We start from the raw sequence: 20,438 nt of genomic DNA on the forward strand, positions 1-20,438 counted from the left end.
CACAGTGGAAACCTACCAACTCACTCTATCATTGGGTTTTTCTCCCTGACACAGAGTTTTTCAAATATTTTTTTTATAACAAAGGCATTCTGACAGAAATGATCAAGGGGGTAAAATGAATGGCTTTGAAGCCCTCAGTTTCAGATCAAAAGCCCCGGCTAATGCCCCATTACAGGTTGCACTCAGGCACTTTAATGGTCAGCCCCCTCGTGATCCAGCCATGTAGCCAACAGAAATATGTTCCCTCTCTCTGACTGGCTCCATTTCTAGCCCTTGACCCAGCCTTTCTCACCGGGGTTCAAAATGATTGGCTGATGATGACAAGGTTGATGGCTGCCCTTCTCCTTTCAAGGTTTTCTTTATTCTCCGAATCCCGTCCTAATGGAAATGTGAGAGCCCCATGTTCTGAGTGGATGATCCAGTTGTAGTACTGGTACATTAAAGTAAGGTCTTATACAGGTATATGACATGTTTGGCCTGCTTTTACCATGTTGCTCAAACTGAGTGGACTCAGTAATTGCCCTTCTACTGTGCCAGAGTGGTTTTCAAGAGGTGTTTTCAGGTATTCCAGTACAGTGTTAAGAGTGAAAGCATTTCACTTACATGTTTCTGAAAATTGGATGTCACTGGTGCAGTGTGTCTGTGACTATGAGAGATACAGTTGGCTCTTTCTGCTGTTTGAGTCTGTATGTTTGTTTTGAAATGTTTTGTGATATAATATCATCATATTATGTTGACAGTGAATCGAAACAAGTTCATATCACATGCATTACTTTGGGCAAAATTGTATTTATATTGTATATGATGGCACAGTATTTCTTGCATTGTTCCCACCCTTCTATTCCAGAGCTGGCATGTGTCAAATGATCAGAAGTTCTGTAATGGCACAGCCCATTTGAAATGGATGCAGAAAGCAGTGTAACATTGGGCAAATGTGTTTTCCCCCACTGTAAGGTCAGTGGGAAATGGCCTCTGTTATACACGATGCTGCAGTACGGCGCAATGAATGTCGTCATGGAAAGTGGCTTATTATTCACAATCAGATTTTGAAAAGGCATCTTAGGAGCTACCCCTCTGGCATCTAACCGCACGTAGATATTTTTTCACTGCCCTCCCTCCCTCCCTTGGAAGGCCGACGGTGGCGATTGGGCAGAGTGAGCAATGTTCAGCAGTTAAAATTGAACAAGGGAAGCACAATTAAAATTGAATGACCTTTATGAGAGGGGGGAGGCAAGGTTAAAGGAATCAATTATACACACAAAGTTCAATGGTTTTATTTCTAATAACTTTGATTTAACGTTGTCTAGAGGTGTCTGGGCATTGTCGGCCCAGCCAGTCAGATGCCAACGGGAGGAGGAGGGGTTACAACGGTTTTGTAATGGTTTTCCTCCTCTTCTGAGGAGGAGTAGGAAGGATCGGACCAATTTGCAGCGTGGTAAGTGTTTGTCATTTTATTCAACTGAACACTACAATATAAAGTAAACAAAAAGAACAACAGAAACAGTTCCGTCTGGTAACTAATACAAAGACAGAAAACAACTACCCACAAATCATAGTGGGAAAACAGGCTGCCTAAGTATGGTTCTCAATCAGAGACAACGATAAACAGCTGCCTCTGATTGGGAACCGTACCAGGCCAAACACAGAAATACAAACATAGAATACAAAACATAGAATGCCCACCCCAACTCACGCTCTGACCAAACTAACACAGAGAAATAAAAAAGGAACTAAGGTCAGGATGTGACAGTACCCCCCCACCCCCAAAGGTGCGGACGCACAAACCTAAACCCATAGGGGAGGGTCTGGGTGGGCATCTGTCCGCGGTGGCGGCTCTGGCGCGGGACGTAGACCCCACTCAACCACAGTCGACCCTCGCCGCCGACCTCGAACTGGGGACCCTTGCAGCGGGCCCCGAATAGACGGGACATTCTGGCAGCGCCGGAGTGAAGGGTGACTCCGGCACGTGCGGGGCGCAGGCACAGGACGCACTGGGCTGTGCAGATACATGGGAGACACAGTGCGCAGAGCTGACGCAGGATATCCTGGCCCGAGGAGACGCACTGGCTGTCTGGAGAGCAGGGCTGGCAACATCCGCCCTGGCTGGATCCTCATCCTAGCCCGGCAGATGCGGGGAGCTGGGATGTAGCGCACCGGACTAAGAACGCGTACTGGGGACACTGTGCGCTCCACCGCATAACGGTGCCTGACCAGTACGACGCCCGCCACGGTAAGCACGGGCGGTTGGCTCAGGTCTCCTACCTGACTCTGCCACACTCCCTGTGCGCCCCCTCCCAAATTTTGGGGGGAGCTGCCTCTCAGGCTTCCTTGCCAGCCGTGTTCCCTTGTATCGGCGGTTCCCTTTTCCTACTGCTTCCACTCTCCTGGCTGCCTCCACCTGTTCCTATGGGAGGCGATCCCTACCAGCCATGATCTCCTCCCATGTGTAGGATCCCTTGCCGTCTAGAATGTCCTTCCAAGTCCAGGAGTCCAGAACCCTCTGTTCCTGGTTACCACGCTGCTTGGTCCTTTTTTGGTGTGTAGTTCTGTAACGGTTTTCCTCCTCTTCTGAGGAGGAGTAGGAAGGATCGGACCAATATGCAGCGTGGTAAGTGATTTTATTCAACTAAACTGAACACTACAAAATAAAGTAAACAAAAAGAACAACTGAAACAGTTCCGTCTGGTAACTAATACAAAGACAGAAAACAACTACCCACAAATCATAGTGGGAAAACAGGTTGCCTAAGTATGGTTCTCAATCAGAGACAACGATAAACATCTGCCTCTGATTGGGAACCATACTAGGCCAAACACAGAAATACAAACAGAATACAAAATAATATAATGCCCACCCCAACTAACGCCCCAACCAAACTAACACAGATACATAAAAAAGGAACTAAGGTCAGGACGTGACAGGTTTTATATGGACACACACACTGACCCTTCCGTTATCCTCGTCACGGTTTTACAGTTAAAACGACCATTTTAATTCTTCAAAGAAATAGGTTTTCATTATCCCCCTTTGATCCCAGAGAATGTGAAGGAGGTGTAAAATATGCTCGAGGTTATGTGATGCTGCTGGTGATCTCCTTCAAAGGAGTGGGTATTTTTCCTTCAACACATGATCTGACCGTTTCACACGGTCAGAAGAAACTCAGGACACTACTAAGCAGAGTGGAAGACAGTGTTAAGTGTTAGCTTCCTAGCAGGTCAAATATCATATTTTCATGTTGATCTGAGACTCCATTCACCTGTATGTATTACCATGGAGTTAGCTACTAGCTAGCCATGTTAAAGTCTTCATAAAGAGCTGTTGAGAGCTATTTGACACCCTTTTAATAATGTGGTCAGTTTAATACCCTCCTTTAAGCCTGTATCAAGCGGCAGTCCTGATCGCTCTGCTCGCAGAACCCAAATCCCAGTAGCTATTTTGCTGATAAGTAAAGAAGGATGTAGCTTAGCCATTATCAGCTCTTGGCTCCGATGACACAGTAATCCAGCTAGACACTAGGCTAGGCTCCTGTGACACCATAAAAACACACTAGAATCATCTCATTTACCAAACAAAGACTGTTGAACATCTGAATACGTGATATCTCTTTTCACACTAACCCGTTTACTTTCAAATAATTTTCCCTCTAGCAGCAGCTAACAGACAGCATTTCATTCAGTGACTAAAATATCTTCAAAAGCTCTTCAGCCTTCATAAATAAGAGGTCCTCATATGATGATGAACCTAACAAGGAGATGACTATGGCTAATTTCCACATTCTAGCTGTAGAACATAGCAATTAGAACACAACAGCGAACGTCCTTCTGATTCCGTACAGAAAAACACCCCCAGTCAATGAGAATTAAAGGCCCTTATTTGACGATGGTATCCCAATGGAGATAGCTAAGGCTAATTTTCCAGGTTCGACCAAACAACACAGGGACTTTGTACTTTAATGGGCCCGATCCAGAGAAGCGATCTGCATCTCCCGCTCTGTGAAGGAAATGGAGGTGACTGTTGGGCACTGGCGTGGAGTCGATCGTCTTACCTTGTTATTGTCCTCCCAATACATTCACTGTCAGACAAATCCGCTGGCTCCCGGGAGAGCCAGTGGTCATGTGCTGGCGTGAGAGAAATGCTAAGTGTTAAGAGAATAGAGAACAAGAGAACCTCATTTATGGAACAGGGCTGTTTTATTCCCTCAGGGCAAAGGGTCCGTTTTAGCATATCCAGAGAGCCCATAGGTCAGTTTATCTGAGATTGAAAAGGACCTGCATGGGATATCGCTGCTAGCTGCTATGATAATGCTGCTTGTGCTGGTTGCGTCTCCGTGTGTTTGTGCCAGTGTGGGCGTGCATGGTAAAGAAAGGTGGTATCAATGCAATTCGGTCGTGTGTTTTCAGCCTTTAACTGAAGCCTCGGTTTCAGGACGGTGCTACGTCTTCTGCAATAACACATCATTGTCGTGGGAGTTGGTCACCATAAGAAAGTACGGCTGCTGCCTATGGCGTAGCCCGTATGACTTTGATAGCATTTTACCTTTTCCACACGTTTATTTTGCAGAAAGACATTAGTGGGGCAAGTCGACATTTCTCCATGTTTCTCTGTTTGCGAATCCTGTACATATCCTGTACATATTTTAGGCAGAGCCTTTAACACATTGGTTCTCTGTGACGTTTGAAGTTCTCTGCATTAGCAATACCGCTTCAAGAAGGGCCCCTGTCTGGCAAAGACCAGCCTTGTCATTCCGACATCCAGACATCAACTGTAAACTGTTTACTTTCCCTAAAGAGTTCCCTGCTACTCATCGCAAGGACATTGCTGTTCCAGCCTCATGTCCACAGAATGAATGGGTTTAAGATGGAAAAAAAGCTTTGATGTAAAAAGCCAAAGGCTAACCAGCTAAAATGGCATATTAGCCTTGAGGGTATAGAACATGTATTCAGAGGAAAAGCTTAAACACCAAATGGGAACGAAGTACACAGGCATGCATACGTATGGGTAGTATCAAGCTATGATACTTCAAAAGCATCAGTATGGTGTTACTTTCACTTTTTATATAATAATTGGACAATTATAGGACAGAATATTGTGAAGGGTGCAGTAGCAGAAAGTCCTAATTTCATGCCAAATGTTTCAGAAAAGAAATGTGTTGTGGCCTCAAGCTTGATGCCAAATTTCTGTTTAATCATTTAGCCACTATTTCATTTTCCTGTAGAGTGTCTTTCTTAGCACTTTGATTTTAAATGAGGCACCGGCATGTGACCTAGCCAAGTCTCAGCTTAGCCACCATCTTGTAAACAATGGACATTCCGCTGAGCACAGTTCATTTAGAGCCTATGTGATATATGACATTGTCTCATCTCCAGTGCAGCCATCTAGTCCCAGCGTTATGAGCATGAACTCGATTTGGTGATCTGTGTTCATGAAAATGCATTTGTATCAGTGGCGTCCTGGCATTGGCCCGCTGGGATCATCTCTGGAGCATTCGCCGGGCTCTGCATTTCTGCCAGGCGACTGATGAAACACCCATGCTGAGTATTTTACGCCTGTCAGTGACATCACCAGCAGGAGATGAATGACGGTAATATCAGGACGAACTACATGACGAGGTGCTCAGTCAATTTTTTTTTGTGTGTTTTTTGTTGTTGTTGAATTTTTTTTCTCCCCAATTTTGTGGTATCCAATTGTTTAATAGCTACTATCTTGTCTCATCGCTACAACTCCCATATGGGCTTGGGAGAGACGAAGGTTGAAAGTTATCCAATCCGGAAGCCAGCCGCACCAACGTGTCGGAGGAAACACTTGGTTAGTGCGCACTGCGCCCGGCCAGCCACAGAAGTCATTGGTGTGCGATGAGACAAGGATATCCCTACTGGTCAACCCCTCCCTAACCCGGGTGACGCTAGGCCAATTGTGCGTCGCCCCACGGACCTCCCGGTCGCGGCCGGTTACGGCGAGCCTGGGCGCGAACCCAGAGTCTCTGGTGGCACAGAGTCTCTGGTGGCACAGCTGGCACTGCAGTACAGCGCCCTTAACCACTGCGCCACCCGGGAGGCCGTGAGGTAATCAGTCTTGCCACATTTACAGCACATTACAGGGACCAGCTTTTTACTAACTTAGTGCCATTATATTGGATTGGCAGACAGGCATAAAAAGGTAAAGACTATGAAACATTTTATGTACTGTCTCGGCGTTAGGCTACGACAGGCAACCTCTTTATGTGCTCCCATTGTGAGGTAGGCTGCATGAGAATGAGATACTGTATTTTAGGTCTTTAAAAAAAACTGCTGTCCCGTGTGACAGTTCTCTAGAACGCTGCAAATTAATAAAATGTAGAATCTCTCTCTGTCTCTGTCTCTGTCTCTCTCGCCCCCCCCCTCTATCTGCTCTCTGTAGTTGTGCTTGTCTGTTAGTGACACCAAAGGATGGAGACAGACAAAAGAGTGGCACTTTGGGAAGGTTAGCTGTTTTATTTTTTTGTGTTGCTAGTCAGCTGCGGGGGTTTCTATAAGCCTGTGAATGGGCTTGTTGAGTCGGAGGTAATTCTGTGCCCCGGCAAGGGGCATTAGTTGGACAGGCCTTTCTGCTGACTGGCCTGTGTTCTTCCCCCCTAACAGCAGCAGTATATACCCCTCTCTCTGCTGCATCGGCGTTTCTGTCCAAACCAAAGACCTTTATTTCCCTGGCCCTGTGGCCATGACGACATGTCTAATAGGGTGTGGTGCTGGTGGTGGTGGTGTCAGCAAGGATCTCTTTAAGTTTCGTTATACCTTGGGGAGACGATAAATCTAGATATAGATAAACTGGAACATCCAGGGTTAGTAAATGCTGCTCCTGTCTTCTATAGGCTATGGGAGTTTCGGGCTGATAAATGAATAGACACACGGTGGACATCCCCATTCATTATTATTGGAATTTGTGCTGCCTGCTGAGAATTTGCACAGCGATTGCCATGGCGCCTGGCTGCTGAAGGGCCTCCCAGAGGTGTTCACATGGCCAAATCTCAGACTGAGCTAGAGAACTGGAGCTCAGCATTCCAACAACGGGCCTCAGTGCCACAAAGGCTCACAGGGAAACCACTGCAATCAAATACAGGCTAACCCAGAGTTTCCAAAACTCGGTCCTCGGGGCCCAACGTTTTGGTTTTTGCCTTAGTAATACACAGCTTACTCAAATAATCAACTAATCATCAAGCTTTAGGGAGAAAAAATAAATGTGCACCCCTTGGGGTCCCCAGGACCGAGTTTGGGAAACACCGGGCTAACCCATGGTATTGCACACACCCAGACACACAATGTACATCCTCAAACACACAGGGAGCAACATTGTAGTCTTGTTTGTAATTAAATTGGGAGCGACCAACCAGGCTCAGCTCAGCAGCTAGCCAGGACTAGACCCATAAATGACCATTAAGATGAAGCAATATTAACACTAATCAGGTTCTTATCATCTCTTTGATACCATACGCCACAACAAACAGAGTGTTTCGGCCAGCCAATCAATATACCTCATTAGCAATAGAGCGTGTGAATTAGATTGTATCACCTCTCCCTTTAATGATACAGTCTCATCCACCCAGTAGACCTTTGAGAAGCTGTCATTGTGAGCTGAGCCGTTCTGACACTTCTCTCTGTATTCTGCCTATGTGTCTGAGCATCAGCCGGACTACTGCTGTTGAGGTGATTGCCTGAAGGCTTTGAATTTACAGACGGGTGGCTGGAAGGAAACACCTTCAGCTAACCAAGGTCATTTAGCGCTCTGAAGTCTGCTTTTCCAGGTTCAAAGACAAAAAAATGACTAATTGGATGAGGTTGCTTGAAAAACATCTCTGTGCAGTGTGCAGATGGTCAATATACAGGCCTGTGGTGTGTTTGGTTCCAGTATAGATTCTCCTCCCGTTGTATCTTGTATATCTTCATTACATAGAGTGTTTACTCTTTGCTTTTTCCCCCACAATGCCGAGCCACTCTCTGAGACACCATTGTGTGCTTTTCATCAATATTTAGATGAATGGCAATTCCTCAGGAGCAGCAGACCAGTGTACCATGCTGTGGCTTTATTGGCGAATGTGATGCTTTATCTGTCTAGCACAATGTAATGGGTTGCATCCAGGGCCCTTTCAACTGTTTCTCCCAACAGGGCTCAGTCCTTGTATAGTATTTATTAATTATAACCTTCTTTATTTTCTATCTTCTCTTGACTTATCTGTAGGTCTCTTTCTCCTCTCCTCTGTTTTCAGGTTTTTGAAAATTACGTGAACATTATGTCCTTTAAAAAAAAAAGGCCTGTATTTTTGTGTGCTTTTGGTGAGGACATGGAGATTAATTCGGTACGGTACACTCCACTGGACACCTTTGTGTCCACTGTGAAAATCAACAGTCTGACTAAGCAAATGTTTTTTCCCCTCTCTTTATGCTTTGCCCAATTTTCAGAATTTCACAATTCTTTGTCATTGGTAAAATTGCTCTATCTCCTGCTGTGGTGGTTTAGCCATTGTGCTTTATATTCCGGAATAGAAAGGAACTGGTACATTTTGTGTATTATGTTGAGTGCCGGAAGCAAGCGAACACAAAAGGCTTTCTCTTTAGTTCAACTAGCACGACAGTGTTAATTCTCTATGTCACAGAAAGGTTATTAGTAGGTAGTGAATTGTATTTCGGTGTGTGTGTATGTGTGTGTGTACTGTGTGTGTGTGTGTGTGTGTGTGTGTGTGTGTGTGTGTGTGTGTGTGTGTGTGTGTGTGTGTGTGTGTGTGTGTGTGTGTGTGTGTGTGTGTGTGTGTGTGTGTGTGTGTGTGTGTGTGTGTGTGTGTGTGTGTGTGTGTGTGTGTGTTTGTGCGAGTCTGCAAAATAAAAATAGTAGCTCCTATTTTAGCTTTTTTTCACTAACATCCTTGCTCAGTACACAGGCAATAGGGCCTGGGGTTAAACCTTAGCTCCTGTTCAGAGCCAGGGCTCAGCCTCCCTCCCTCCACATATAATGCACTACCTCACACTGTTGTGCCTCCAATGTAAAGACCCTCTGAAGTCACAGCTTCAATACTTCTTCAATACTTAAAAAAAGTCATTCCACATCTGGTTTAATAATTCAAAATGGCATCGGCGCAGCCTCCACAATCTCTTTAGCTTGAAGGAGTTTCAGTATTATACTGGGTTCTGTTCTCTATCACCGCTACAGAAAACAGAGCTGTCAGGGAAATCTTTACACACAGGAGGCACTGAACAAACACTGGAATATTGAAGTGTTTATGTATGTGTGTATGTGCATGTGCATAGGTTTTTGTGTACCTGAGTCTGTGTGTGTGGATGTGTGTGTGTGTGTGTGTGTGTGTGCAGGTGGGGTGATTGAGATGCACTGTCACTCACTTGTAACATGAACCGATGTCAGACCACTGCCACTGAAGCGCTCTGGGACTGTGTACTAGAGCTCCCAGGAGCCATGTGTGTGTGTGTGTGTCACTGCAGCTGTGTGTGTACGTGTGCATGTGTACTCACTTATGAAATAAACATCACACACTTCTCACTCCCTGAGAGTTGGGATCGCTAGCCGACCACGGCGAAGCATCCGCGTTTGTCATTGGGGAGAAAGCTACTGTGCAACGACTTGAGCTGAAATAAATAATAATGAAATCAATTATTATTATTTTATTTATTGAAGCTGATGCTTCTATTTACCCAGACCCAACAGTTCATTTAGCCACAGTCTAATTAGCACATCAGTTTTAAAGTTGCGACCTTTTGTAGCTCATTTGGTAGAGCATGGCGCTTGTAATGCCAGGGTAGTGGGTTCGATCCCCGGGACCACCCATACGTAGAATGTATGCACACATGACTGTAAGTCGCTTTGGATAAAAGCGTCTGCTAAATGGCATATATTATTATTATTATTAAAGTGCAATGTTTTGGTATTTTAGATTTCTTTCTTTCTTTTCTCCTTTTTTCCTGTTAATATTAAAACAAACAATCTTTACATTCAGTCATCGAACAGACTCCCATTTTAGCTTTCAAAGTTGTATTCAGCAAGTGCCCTTCAGGGGTTCATCTCCCCTTTTGCTTTCTATCCCTTTCTCTTTTTTCTCTCTCTTTTTCCTTCTCTCTCTCTCTCTCTCTACTGCACCTGTTTAGAACAATACCTTTGTGGTGCAGCTTGACATAAATTATTTATGAGTTTTAGGAGGAATTGGAGAACCTTTGTGGACTATACCACAGTCTGTGGGTGGTGTGGGAGTAGTCTGGATGTCCTTCTGTCTGTTTGAGTGTCTATTCGCTGTCTTTCTGTCTCTCGCTCCCAGGTTGCCTCAGCTTCAATCTCATGTTCTGTTTCCCCTCTCCTTCTCTTACAGTGAAGTTTGTGAACTGCGGCCGAGGTGGACTGGTGCGGTTCGAGTGCAGTAACCCGTTCGACTTCCGGATAGAGGCTGACGGGGTCGTCTACGCCCTCAGGCCTGTGACCTTGTCCACCCTCCCTACAGTGCCCCTAGTTATCGTAGCCAGGGACGAGACCAATCAGCAGCAATGGCAGACCCAAGTGAGACTGACGCCCCCTGTAGGCCAGGACCAGCAGGTACGTCCAACACCTCCACATGCATCCTCTCTCCTACACCCTCTCTCTAATAATAATAATAATAATATATGCCATTTAGCAGACGCTTTTATCCAAAGCGACTTACAGTCATGTGTGCATACATTCTACGCATGGGTGGTCCCGGGGATCGAACCCACTACCCTGGCGTTACAAGCGCCATGCTCTACCAACTGAGCTACACAGGACTCTAATAGTTGTTGTTTATTTGTGACTTTGAGTAGCATTGTGGAACGTGGAATGTTCCAATTCGGATTCCGCCGTTGCATCCAATTCCGCTTATTAGCCTCGTAGGAGCATAAACAGATGATTTGTTCCCTAAATTGTAGCAGATGTTCCGCGATACTGAATGGAGGCTCGTTATTTAAAACTTAATGTTTTGGTACAGTCCATACGTAGCTTGTTTTTGGTCGCAGGTTCAGGAACGGCTGAAGAATTGCAACATTTACCTGGAGTTAACTCTGCAAATAGCACTGCTGGGTGATATGAAAAGTCATAGTCAATCAATCAATAAAATAATAATGCTCTTAGCAAAAATGTTTATCTTTAATTTACAATCCATAGAAACCATGAGAATAGAAAGGTTCAGAACTTCTGTGAAACATCACAGCACAGTTGTAATATACAGTGCCTTGCGAAAGTATTCGGCCCCCTTGAACTTTGCGACCTTTTGCCACATTTCAGGCTTCAAACATAAGGATATAAAACTGTGGGACACAATCAACAAGTGGGACACAATCATGAAGTGGAACGACATTTATTGGATATTTCAAACTTTTTTAACAAATCAAAAACTGAAAAATTGGGCGTGCACTTTATATCTTTATGTTTGAAGCCTGAAAAGTGGCAAAAGGTCGCAAAGTTCAAGGGGGCCGAATACTTTCGCAAGGCACTGTACATGGCAAATAGAAATCAAAACTGGACGGTCTTGGAAGTGCATTCGAAAAGTATTCAGACCCCTTCCCTTTTCCACACTCTGTTACATTACAGCCTTATTCTAAAATTGATTAAATGACAAAAACTGTAATACCTTATTTACATTGCCTTGCAAAAGTATTCATCCCCCTTGGCGTTTTTCCTATTTTGTTGCATTACAACCTGTAACTTAAATGGATTTTTATTTGGATTTCACGTAATGGACATACACAAAATAGTCCAAATTGGTGAAGTGAAATTTTTTAAAATAGCTTGTAAAAAAATGGACAAAATAAAAACCGGTAAAGTGGTGCGTGCATATGTATTCACCCTCCTTGTTATGAAGCCCCTAAATAAGATCTGGTGCAACCAATTACCTCCAGAAGTCACATAATTAGTTAAATAAAGTCCACCTGTGTGCAACCTAAGTGCCACATGATCTCAGTAAAAATACACCTGTCTGAAAGGTCCCCGAGACTGAAACACCACTAAGCAAGGGGCATCACCAAGCAATCAGCACCATGAAGACCAAGGAGCTCTCCAAACAGGTCAGGGACAAAGTTGTGGAGATGTACAGATCAGGGTTGGGTTATAAAAAAATATCAGAAACTTTGAACATCCCACGGAGCACCATTAAATCCATTATTAAAAAATGGAAAGAATATGGCACCACAACAAACCTGCTAAGAGAGGGCCGCCCACCAAAACTCATGGACTAGGCATGGAGGGCATTCACATCACAATGGCAACAAAGAGATCAAATATAACCCTGAATGAGCTGCAAATCTCCAGAGTGGAGATCGGAGTATCTGTCCATAGGACCACTATAAGCCATACATTCCACAGAGCTGGGCTTTACAGAAGAGTGGCCAGAAAAAAGCCATTAAAGAAAAAAATAAGTGAACACATTTGGTGTTCGCCAAACGGCATGTGGGAGACTCCCCAAACATATGGAAGACAGTACTCTGGTCAGATGAGACTAAAATGTAGCTTTTTGGCTATCAAGGAAAACGCTATGTCTGGCGCAAACCCAACACCTCTCATCACCCCGAGAACACCATCTCCACAGTGAAGCATGGTGGTGGCAAGAGCATGCTGTGGGGATGTTTTTCATTGTCAGGGACTGGGAACCTGGTCAGAATTGAAGGAGTGATGTATGCTGCTAAATACAGGGAAATTCTTGAGGGAAACCTATTTCAGTCTTTCAGAGATTTGAGACTGGGATGTAGGAATCTGTGGTATGACTTGGTATGATTGCTGTACACAAGCAGAACCAATCCAACTTGAAGGAGCTGGAGCAGTTTTGCCCTGAAGAATGGGCAAAAATCCCAGTGGCTAGATGTGCCAAGCTTATAGAGACATACCCAAGAGACTTGCAGCTGTAATTGCTGTAAAAGGTGGCTCTACAAAGTACTGACTCGGGGAGGAGGGGGGGGGGGGTGAATAGTTATGCATAGTTGTCTTGTTTCTCATTCTTGAGCCCCGAGACAGGATTGTGTCAAAACATAGATCTGTGGAAGGGTACCAAAAAAAAATTCTGCAGCATTGAAGGTCGACAAGACCACACTGCCTCCATCATTATTAATTAAATGGAAGAAGTTTGGAACCACCAAAATTCTTCCAAGAGCTGGCCACCCAGGCAAACTGAGCAATCGGGGGAGAAGGGCCTTGGTCAGGCAGGTGACCAAGAACCCAATGGTCACTGACAGAGCTCCAGAGTTTCTATGTGGAGATGGGAGAACCTTCCAGGAGGACTACCATCTCTGCAGGACTCCACCAATTAGGCCTTTATGGTAGAGTGGCCAGCCAGATGCCCCTCCTCAGTAAAAGGCACATGACAGCCCGCTTGGAGTTTGCCAAAGGCACCTAAAGAAGACTTAGAACATGAGAAACAAGAATCTCTGGTCTGATGTAACCAAGATTGAACTCTTTGCCTGATTGTCATGCATCATGTCTGGAGGAAACCTGGAAACATCCCTATGGTGGTGGTGGTGGCAGCATCATGCTTTGGGGATGTTTCTCAATGGCAGGGACTGGCAGTCTAGTCAGGATCGAGGGAAAGATGAATGGAGCAAAGTACAGACAGATCCTTGATGAAAACCTGCTCCAGAGCGCTCTGGACTTCAGACTGGGTGAAGGTTCACCTTCCAACTGGACAAACACCCAAAGCACACAGCCAAGACACCGTAGGAGTTGCTTCAGTACAAGTCTCTGAATGTCCTTGAGTAGCCCAGCCAGAGCCCGGACTGGAACCCGATCGAACATCTATGGAGAGACCTGAAAATAGCTGTGCAGCGACGCTAACGTAACAAAATGTGGAAAAAGTGAATGGGTATGAATACTTTACACTTCTGTTCAGAAGGTTTGGGTCACTTAGAAATGTCCTTGTTTTTGAAAGAAATTTTAAAAAATTGTCCATTAAAATAACATAAAATTGATCAGAAATACAGTGTAGACATTGATAATGATATAAATTACAGATTGTAGCTGCCCCTCAGTAAAAGGGGCAGATTATTCATGGAATATCTACATAGGTGTACAGAGGCCCATTATCAGCAACCATCACTCGTGTTCCAATGGCACATTGCATTAGCTAATCCAAGTTTATTATTTTAAAAGGCTAATTGATCATCAGAAAACCCTTTTGCAACTATGTTAGCACAGCTGAAAACTGTTGTTCTGATTAAAGAAGCAATAAAACTGGCCTTCTTTAGACTAGTTGAGTATCTGTAGCACGCGCTCCAGCAGGTATATCTCTCTGGTCACCCCCAAAGCCAATTCCTCCTTTGGCCGCCTCTCCTTCCAGTTCTCTGCTGCCATTGAGTGGAACGAACTACAAAAATCTCTGAAACTGGAAACACTTATCTCCCTCACTAGCTTTAAGCACCAGCTGTCAGAGCAGCTCACAGATTACTGCATCTGTACATAGCCTATCTATAAGTTAGCCCAAACAACTACCTCTTTCCCTACTGTATTTATGTATTTATTTTGCTCCTTTGCACCCCATTGTTTCTATTTCTTCTTCGCACATTCTTCCACTGTAAATCTACCATTCCAGTGTTTTATTTGCTATATTGTATTTACTTTGCCACCATGGCCTTTTTTTTGCCTTTACCTCCCTTATCTCATCTCATTTGCTCACATCGTATATAGACTTATTTTTCTACTGTATTATTGACTGTATGTTTGTTTTACTCCATGTTTATCTCTGTGTTGTTGTATGTGTCGAACTGCTTTGCTTTTTCTTGGCCAGGTCGCAATTGTAAATGAGAACTTGTTCTCAACTTGCCTACCTAGTTAAATAAAGGTGAACATTTTTTTTTTTTTAATCTGGAGCATCAGCATTTGTGGGTTGGATTACAGGCTCATCACTCTATTCTTGTTCTGAGATTTGACGGCTATTCTATGCGAGACATTGTCAAGAAACTGAAGATGGTACAAAGCTGTGTACTACTCCCATCACAGAACAGCGTAGACTGGCTCTAACCAGAATAGAAAGAGGAGTGGGAGGCCCCGGTGCACAACTGAGCAAGAGGACAAGTACATTAGAGTCTCTAGTTTGTGAAACAGACGCCTCACAGGTCCTCAACTGGCATCTTCATTAAATTATACCTGCAAAACACCAGTCTCAACATCAACAGTGGAAGCGACTCCGGGATGCTGGTGCTCTGGGTAGAGTTGCAAAAAAAAAGCCATATCTCAGACTGGCCAATAAAAATAAAAGATTACGATGGGCAAAAGAACACAGACACTGGACATAGGAACTCTGCCTAGAAGGCCAGCATCACGGAGTCGCCTCTTCACTGTTGACGTTGAGACTGGTGTTTTACGGGTACCTTTAAGTGTCCTCTTAATGGGGAGCACAAACATATACTCAGCCTGATCTGTGGGTAGCAGCGCTGCACACAACTGATGCAGAATACCTCCTCATAAAGACTGACTTCAATTAGCCTTTTTGTGGCGGGTTATGGAGGTATGTTCATCATCCAACCAGAGGGGATCACTAGTGGTGATTCAAACAACAGACAACATCTGTCTCTAGGCTTTAAAGTGCCGCCGCTCAGTCAGTGTTCCCGCTGGGCTTGACAGATATTGCTAAATCTTGACCATGTGCTCATCAGTCAACATTGTGATTGGCTGTAGATGAGAATGGCCATGTGATGTGATGTAATGAAGTGTGTCAGAGAGAGAGAGAGAGACTCAAACGGCTGGGTTTGTATTTCTCTCCTCATACTCAGTATTCCATTATGTGTTCCTGTTCAATTGAACGGCCATAATCTGTGACAGTTTTTCTTTCTCACTCTGTGGAATGGTGTTAATTGGCAAGACACAGCACAGACTCTCATTGAAGCTCTTTGGGAGGCTTTCTCTCTCTCACTCTTGCTCTCTCTCTTTCTTCCAGCCTTTTCTCTGTAGCTCGTTCTCAGCCCTTTCTCTCTCTTTCAACCCAATTTGCACCGGTGTGAGTGAGCTGTTTTAGGTTGAACTATTGAAGTCAGCGTTGTCTGATCTTACGTTGTGGACTTTCATTGTTAATGAAATGCCTCTAAGTACAGTACAATGAGCCTCTTTGTTCAACATAGACACAGCCTGAAAATACATTGTCTCTTCCTCCAGTCATATACAGGACAAATTAGTTACCCAAGCAGTACATTTCAAAAGCACCTCTCCGAAACCACTGCATAAAAGGCACTTACTTGCCTTTTATAAGCCTCCAGATTAAAACCGTTGAGAGTTATGTCTAGTTAGCATGAGTGCAGCAGTGGAGGTTTAAAATTCTACAGGGGATGATTTAGTGATAGTTTTGAAAACCGCATCGTTTGCTGCTGACGCTCATTTACCATTGTGACTCCTGCAGGTATGTGATTCTAATGACATCATTAGTCACCCGTGTCGGTCATTTAAAGAGAAATGCACACATGTTCAGGGCAGATAAACAAGGGGCTTGGCCACAGTTGGTTTTAAATAGAAATAAGCGGACCCAAATGGGTAAGCACGTGCTTTTTTTAGGAGGGTGGGCCTAGTCTAGACTGATTAACAACTGATCGAAATAACACAAACAGAACTGTCAATGTCAGTGCTGTGCTGTGTGTCAATGTGATTGACTTAACTGTATTGACAGTGGTGGCTTTGGACTTGATGACATGGTAGTAACCAAATCTTTGATTGACTTCAGAGCCCTCCACTATATATCTCACCAGTTTATTGGGCCACGTGTGGTTATCTGGTTATCAGCAATGGCTGTCAGGAATCATCATCATGCGATCCTTAATCACATCAGCAATTAGATGCTATATTAGCGAGCGCTGCGAACGCATCGGACCTGGGGAATGTTTTAGCACTAGAAGCGCTTGACGAATCCCCTTCAAGCTAACTAGCTGTAATTCTGACTGAAACATTCTAGTGTAATTAATACACTTCATATATGCTATCACTAAAATATTTATTTGGTTGTGTTCATGAAGGTAGGTGTTAGGTAACATTAAAATATATATTTTTCTCTCCCATTTCAAATAACAAAATAGCATTTTCATTAGTTTATATTACTCTAGGCTGGAATGCCTTTGTTACAATTATGAAACAGAAAACATTTGTTCCTCGTTTCAGGAAACTAGGCGTATATCGCATATCACTACTTCACAGGAGCGCCATTTGAATGTAAACATACTTATTTTTCTTTAAATAAATTCTGGAACATGTGCCTTAATAACAAACTTATATGCCATCTGTAAATAGAAATACACCTGTTAAATTACGAGCCTTGTTTGTTTAGCCAAGAAAAATGACAGTAACCTTCCCGCTAGCCATGATTGGCTGAGATAATGAGTGGGCTGGACATGCCGAGAGATGAGTTCAGATTGGTCTGCCATGTAGCACCTTCCGTCTATAATATGAGCTGGTCAGTATGTGTAGGTAATCCATTCTAATGCTGCTTTTTTTATATATATATCAGGTCGTAGAACTGCAGAAGTGTTGCTCCCCACTTTCTGGAGGACCGAGTTTATAAAATCAGTGGAATTAGAGTATAATAATTAAGGAGATTGAGAAAATTCTGCCGTTTGATTGCAAATATGCAGACGGAGTCGAAAAGGGAACACACAAGGCTGTTGTATATTACATCTTCAAACTAAGGTCAACCATGGCATTTGTGACAGAGAGGGAGAAGCGTCTATCCATATATACGGGTAAGGGAGTCTAGCGAGCTACATGTAGGCCTCCATTGTAAATAATATTTTGTTCTTTTGTTCTTAACTGACTTGCCTAGTTAAAATAAAGGTAACAGCTAACATTGGACCTTTGGTAAACTACCTGCAGATTCACACAAGGTTGGGATTATGGTTCATTGTTTAGCTGAGGTTCCGAATCAGAAGAATAATAGAGATGTCATGATTTGATTTCTTCCCCAAGATTTTGAGATTATAATTATAATATACCAATAGAATAGAATGGCCCACCCTGTTATTCATTCAGAATACGTTATTATGCATGATCCGCTTCCCCTCGCTCTGCAACTCACCCATGCTCCCCCTTTCGACCCCATCATACTTTATTTAATGTCGTTTTGGTTTAGTTTAGGTTCCGTTTTAGAAGCAATTATCGGGGTGATTATCAACTGGCCTCTGCAACTTCCATGTCGGATGAATGAGCAGCGCAGGTCCTACTGGTGGGAGAAGGAGGGGAAAATGGGAAAAACATTCCAATTATGACATGCCCTGCTAAAAACGTCTATGACTCCAGTTCTGTTTGTGTTATTTCGATTCTAACAGCGGCAGTGGTTTAAATAGACTTATTTTAGGAAGGGTCGAGGACGGATGGGGGCATGACTTTAAAAATCATGCCCCCATCAGAGTAATAAAATGAATAAAGTCATGAGCTGTCAAAATGACTGCTTTGCTGGTCCTAGTGTTAATCAATTGGCTCGTCAACGTCAAAGTGACCTCCCCTGCTAAGGCCATCCACATCAACAAAAGAGTCTAGGCCTTAGAGAGGGTGATTTTGTACTTGTCTATAACAACACACACACACACACACACACACACACACACACACACACACACACACACACACACACACACACACACACACACACACACACACACACACACACACACACACACACACACACACACACACACACACACACACACACACACACACACACAGTCAGAGGATGTAGGTAGACTCCAACAAGGTGCAGAGAGACATGCCGTACACTCCAGAGATAGATAGATGTGTGTTGGGGCTAAGGCTTCTAAGCAAACCCTCCACACCATTCATCATTCCAGACGCCAGGTCACAAATAATTACCGCTCTCACTTTCTCCTCCAGTTTAATAGGCTAATAGATATTTCTGAAGCATGTTCCCCGCTATCTGTCCGCTTGCCTCTCTGCATTTCAAATGTGTGAAAGCAGCATAATCGGATTTCAAACATGATTAGTGGAGGCGCTCCGACAGCTCCGTAGATCGTCAGGGAGGGGTGGCATGCGTGCCGAGGCGGCATAAGATGGGGCTCGTTTTGTAAGGCAAAACAGTCATTAATTTTGTTGTTTGCACAGAGAACTTTCTGCTAGTTTCAGTACTTGGGATACTGTGCAACGAATTGGCGATCAGTAATTACAGACGGAGGAGAGAGTAAATAAAGGACTTTCTGAGGCATGACTGTTCTGCAGCAGGGAAATTGCATCTGTCATTCACTGACTTTGACTACCTAAGTTTGCCGGCGCCTTGTTTTCATTTTTACCATGGCGCGTTCAAGGTTATTGTGACTTTTCTGGCGCTGCTTCAGCATCTCTCCCAACAGTCTCTCTCTGTGGAACAGCATAGGCAATTGGAGCCATCTGGGTATTTAGAGTCTGGCTTGCAGGTACCATCCTCCTTTGTTTCAAATCACATTCATTACAGCCATGGGAGGATGGCACATCATTTTTAAAAGCCTTTCTCTCTCTCTGTGTGTGTGTGTGTGTGTGTGTGTGTGTGTGTGTGTGTGTGTGTGTGTGTGTGTGTGTGTGTGTGTGTGTGTGTGTGTGTGTGTGTGTGTGTGTGTGTGTGTGTGTGTGTGTGTGTGTGTGTGTGTGTGTGTGTGTGTGTGTGTGTGTGTGTGTGTGTGTGTGTGTGCATGCTTTTATCAGGACATGAGAGGAGGTCTGTGATTTAAAGCTAACTGGGGGCTGCAGTACTATCCCCGACAAAGCACCTCAAACACTACTCTCATTCCCAGCCTTGTTTCTCACTGAAAGCCTGGAATGAAGAGAGGCTGTTCAAACACATCATCACATATATGGAGGCTATGTTAACCTTCACTGAATTCTCAAAGTCAAAATGGATCCTAAAATATAACGTGGCCACATCAAAAAGCCTCCTACAAGCTCCCACATTTGGTCATCTAGTGGGTATAATTGAATGCTATTGGGAAACAAGTTTTAGGTCAGGCAGGAATGTACATTCTCTTGAATTCCTTCCATCACATCATTGGTAGTTAAAGACAATTGGTCTTGTGGCTAATGTATAAACAGTCTACCTCAAGTCATTAGTTTCTAGATGTGTCCGCTTGAGTTGTTTTCAATGTCTATCTGAAGTTTCCATTGTTTTTTTTTTAGATGTGTCAAGTTAGTAACCTGATGTTATTTCTCTCCTTCAGGCCCAGGACATCCAAGCTCCCCCAGCTCGGTCCCAGGGTCTCCAGGAGTTATGGTTCCCATCACGGCAGACAGACAGCAGCTCCATCGGCCAGCTCAAACGCATGAAGAGAGACTGGGTCATCCCCCCAATCAACGTTCCCGAGAACTCCAGAGGAGAGTTCCCCCAGGACCTGGTCCGGGTAAGATGTCGCGCACACACACACACACACACACACACACACACACACACACACACACACACACACACACACACACACACACACACACACACACACACACACACACACACACACACACACACA

General features: G+C 44.1%; 1 protein-coding gene across 1 annotated transcript in view; it reads left to right on the top strand.

Annotated features, from left to right (window-relative positions):
- Positions 1-20,438, top strand: part of LOC124041781 (cadherin-2-like) — an 87,851-nt gene that overhangs the window by 39,277 nt on the left and 28,136 nt on the right. Inside the window, exons 3-4 of the mRNA XM_046359784.1 lie at positions 10,343-10,563; positions 20,136-20,315. Coding sequence (XP_046215740.1) covers positions 10,343-10,563; positions 20,136-20,315 — 401 coding nt within the window. The remainder of the gene's footprint in view (positions 1-10,342; positions 10,564-20,135; positions 20,316-20,438) is intronic.

Source organism: Oncorhynchus gorbuscha, linkage group LG08, assembly GCF_021184085.1.
Source record: "Oncorhynchus gorbuscha isolate QuinsamMale2020 ecotype Even-year linkage group LG08, OgorEven_v1.0, whole genome shotgun sequence".
Classification (NCBI taxonomy): domain Eukaryota; kingdom Metazoa; phylum Chordata; class Actinopteri; order Salmoniformes; family Salmonidae; genus Oncorhynchus; species Oncorhynchus gorbuscha.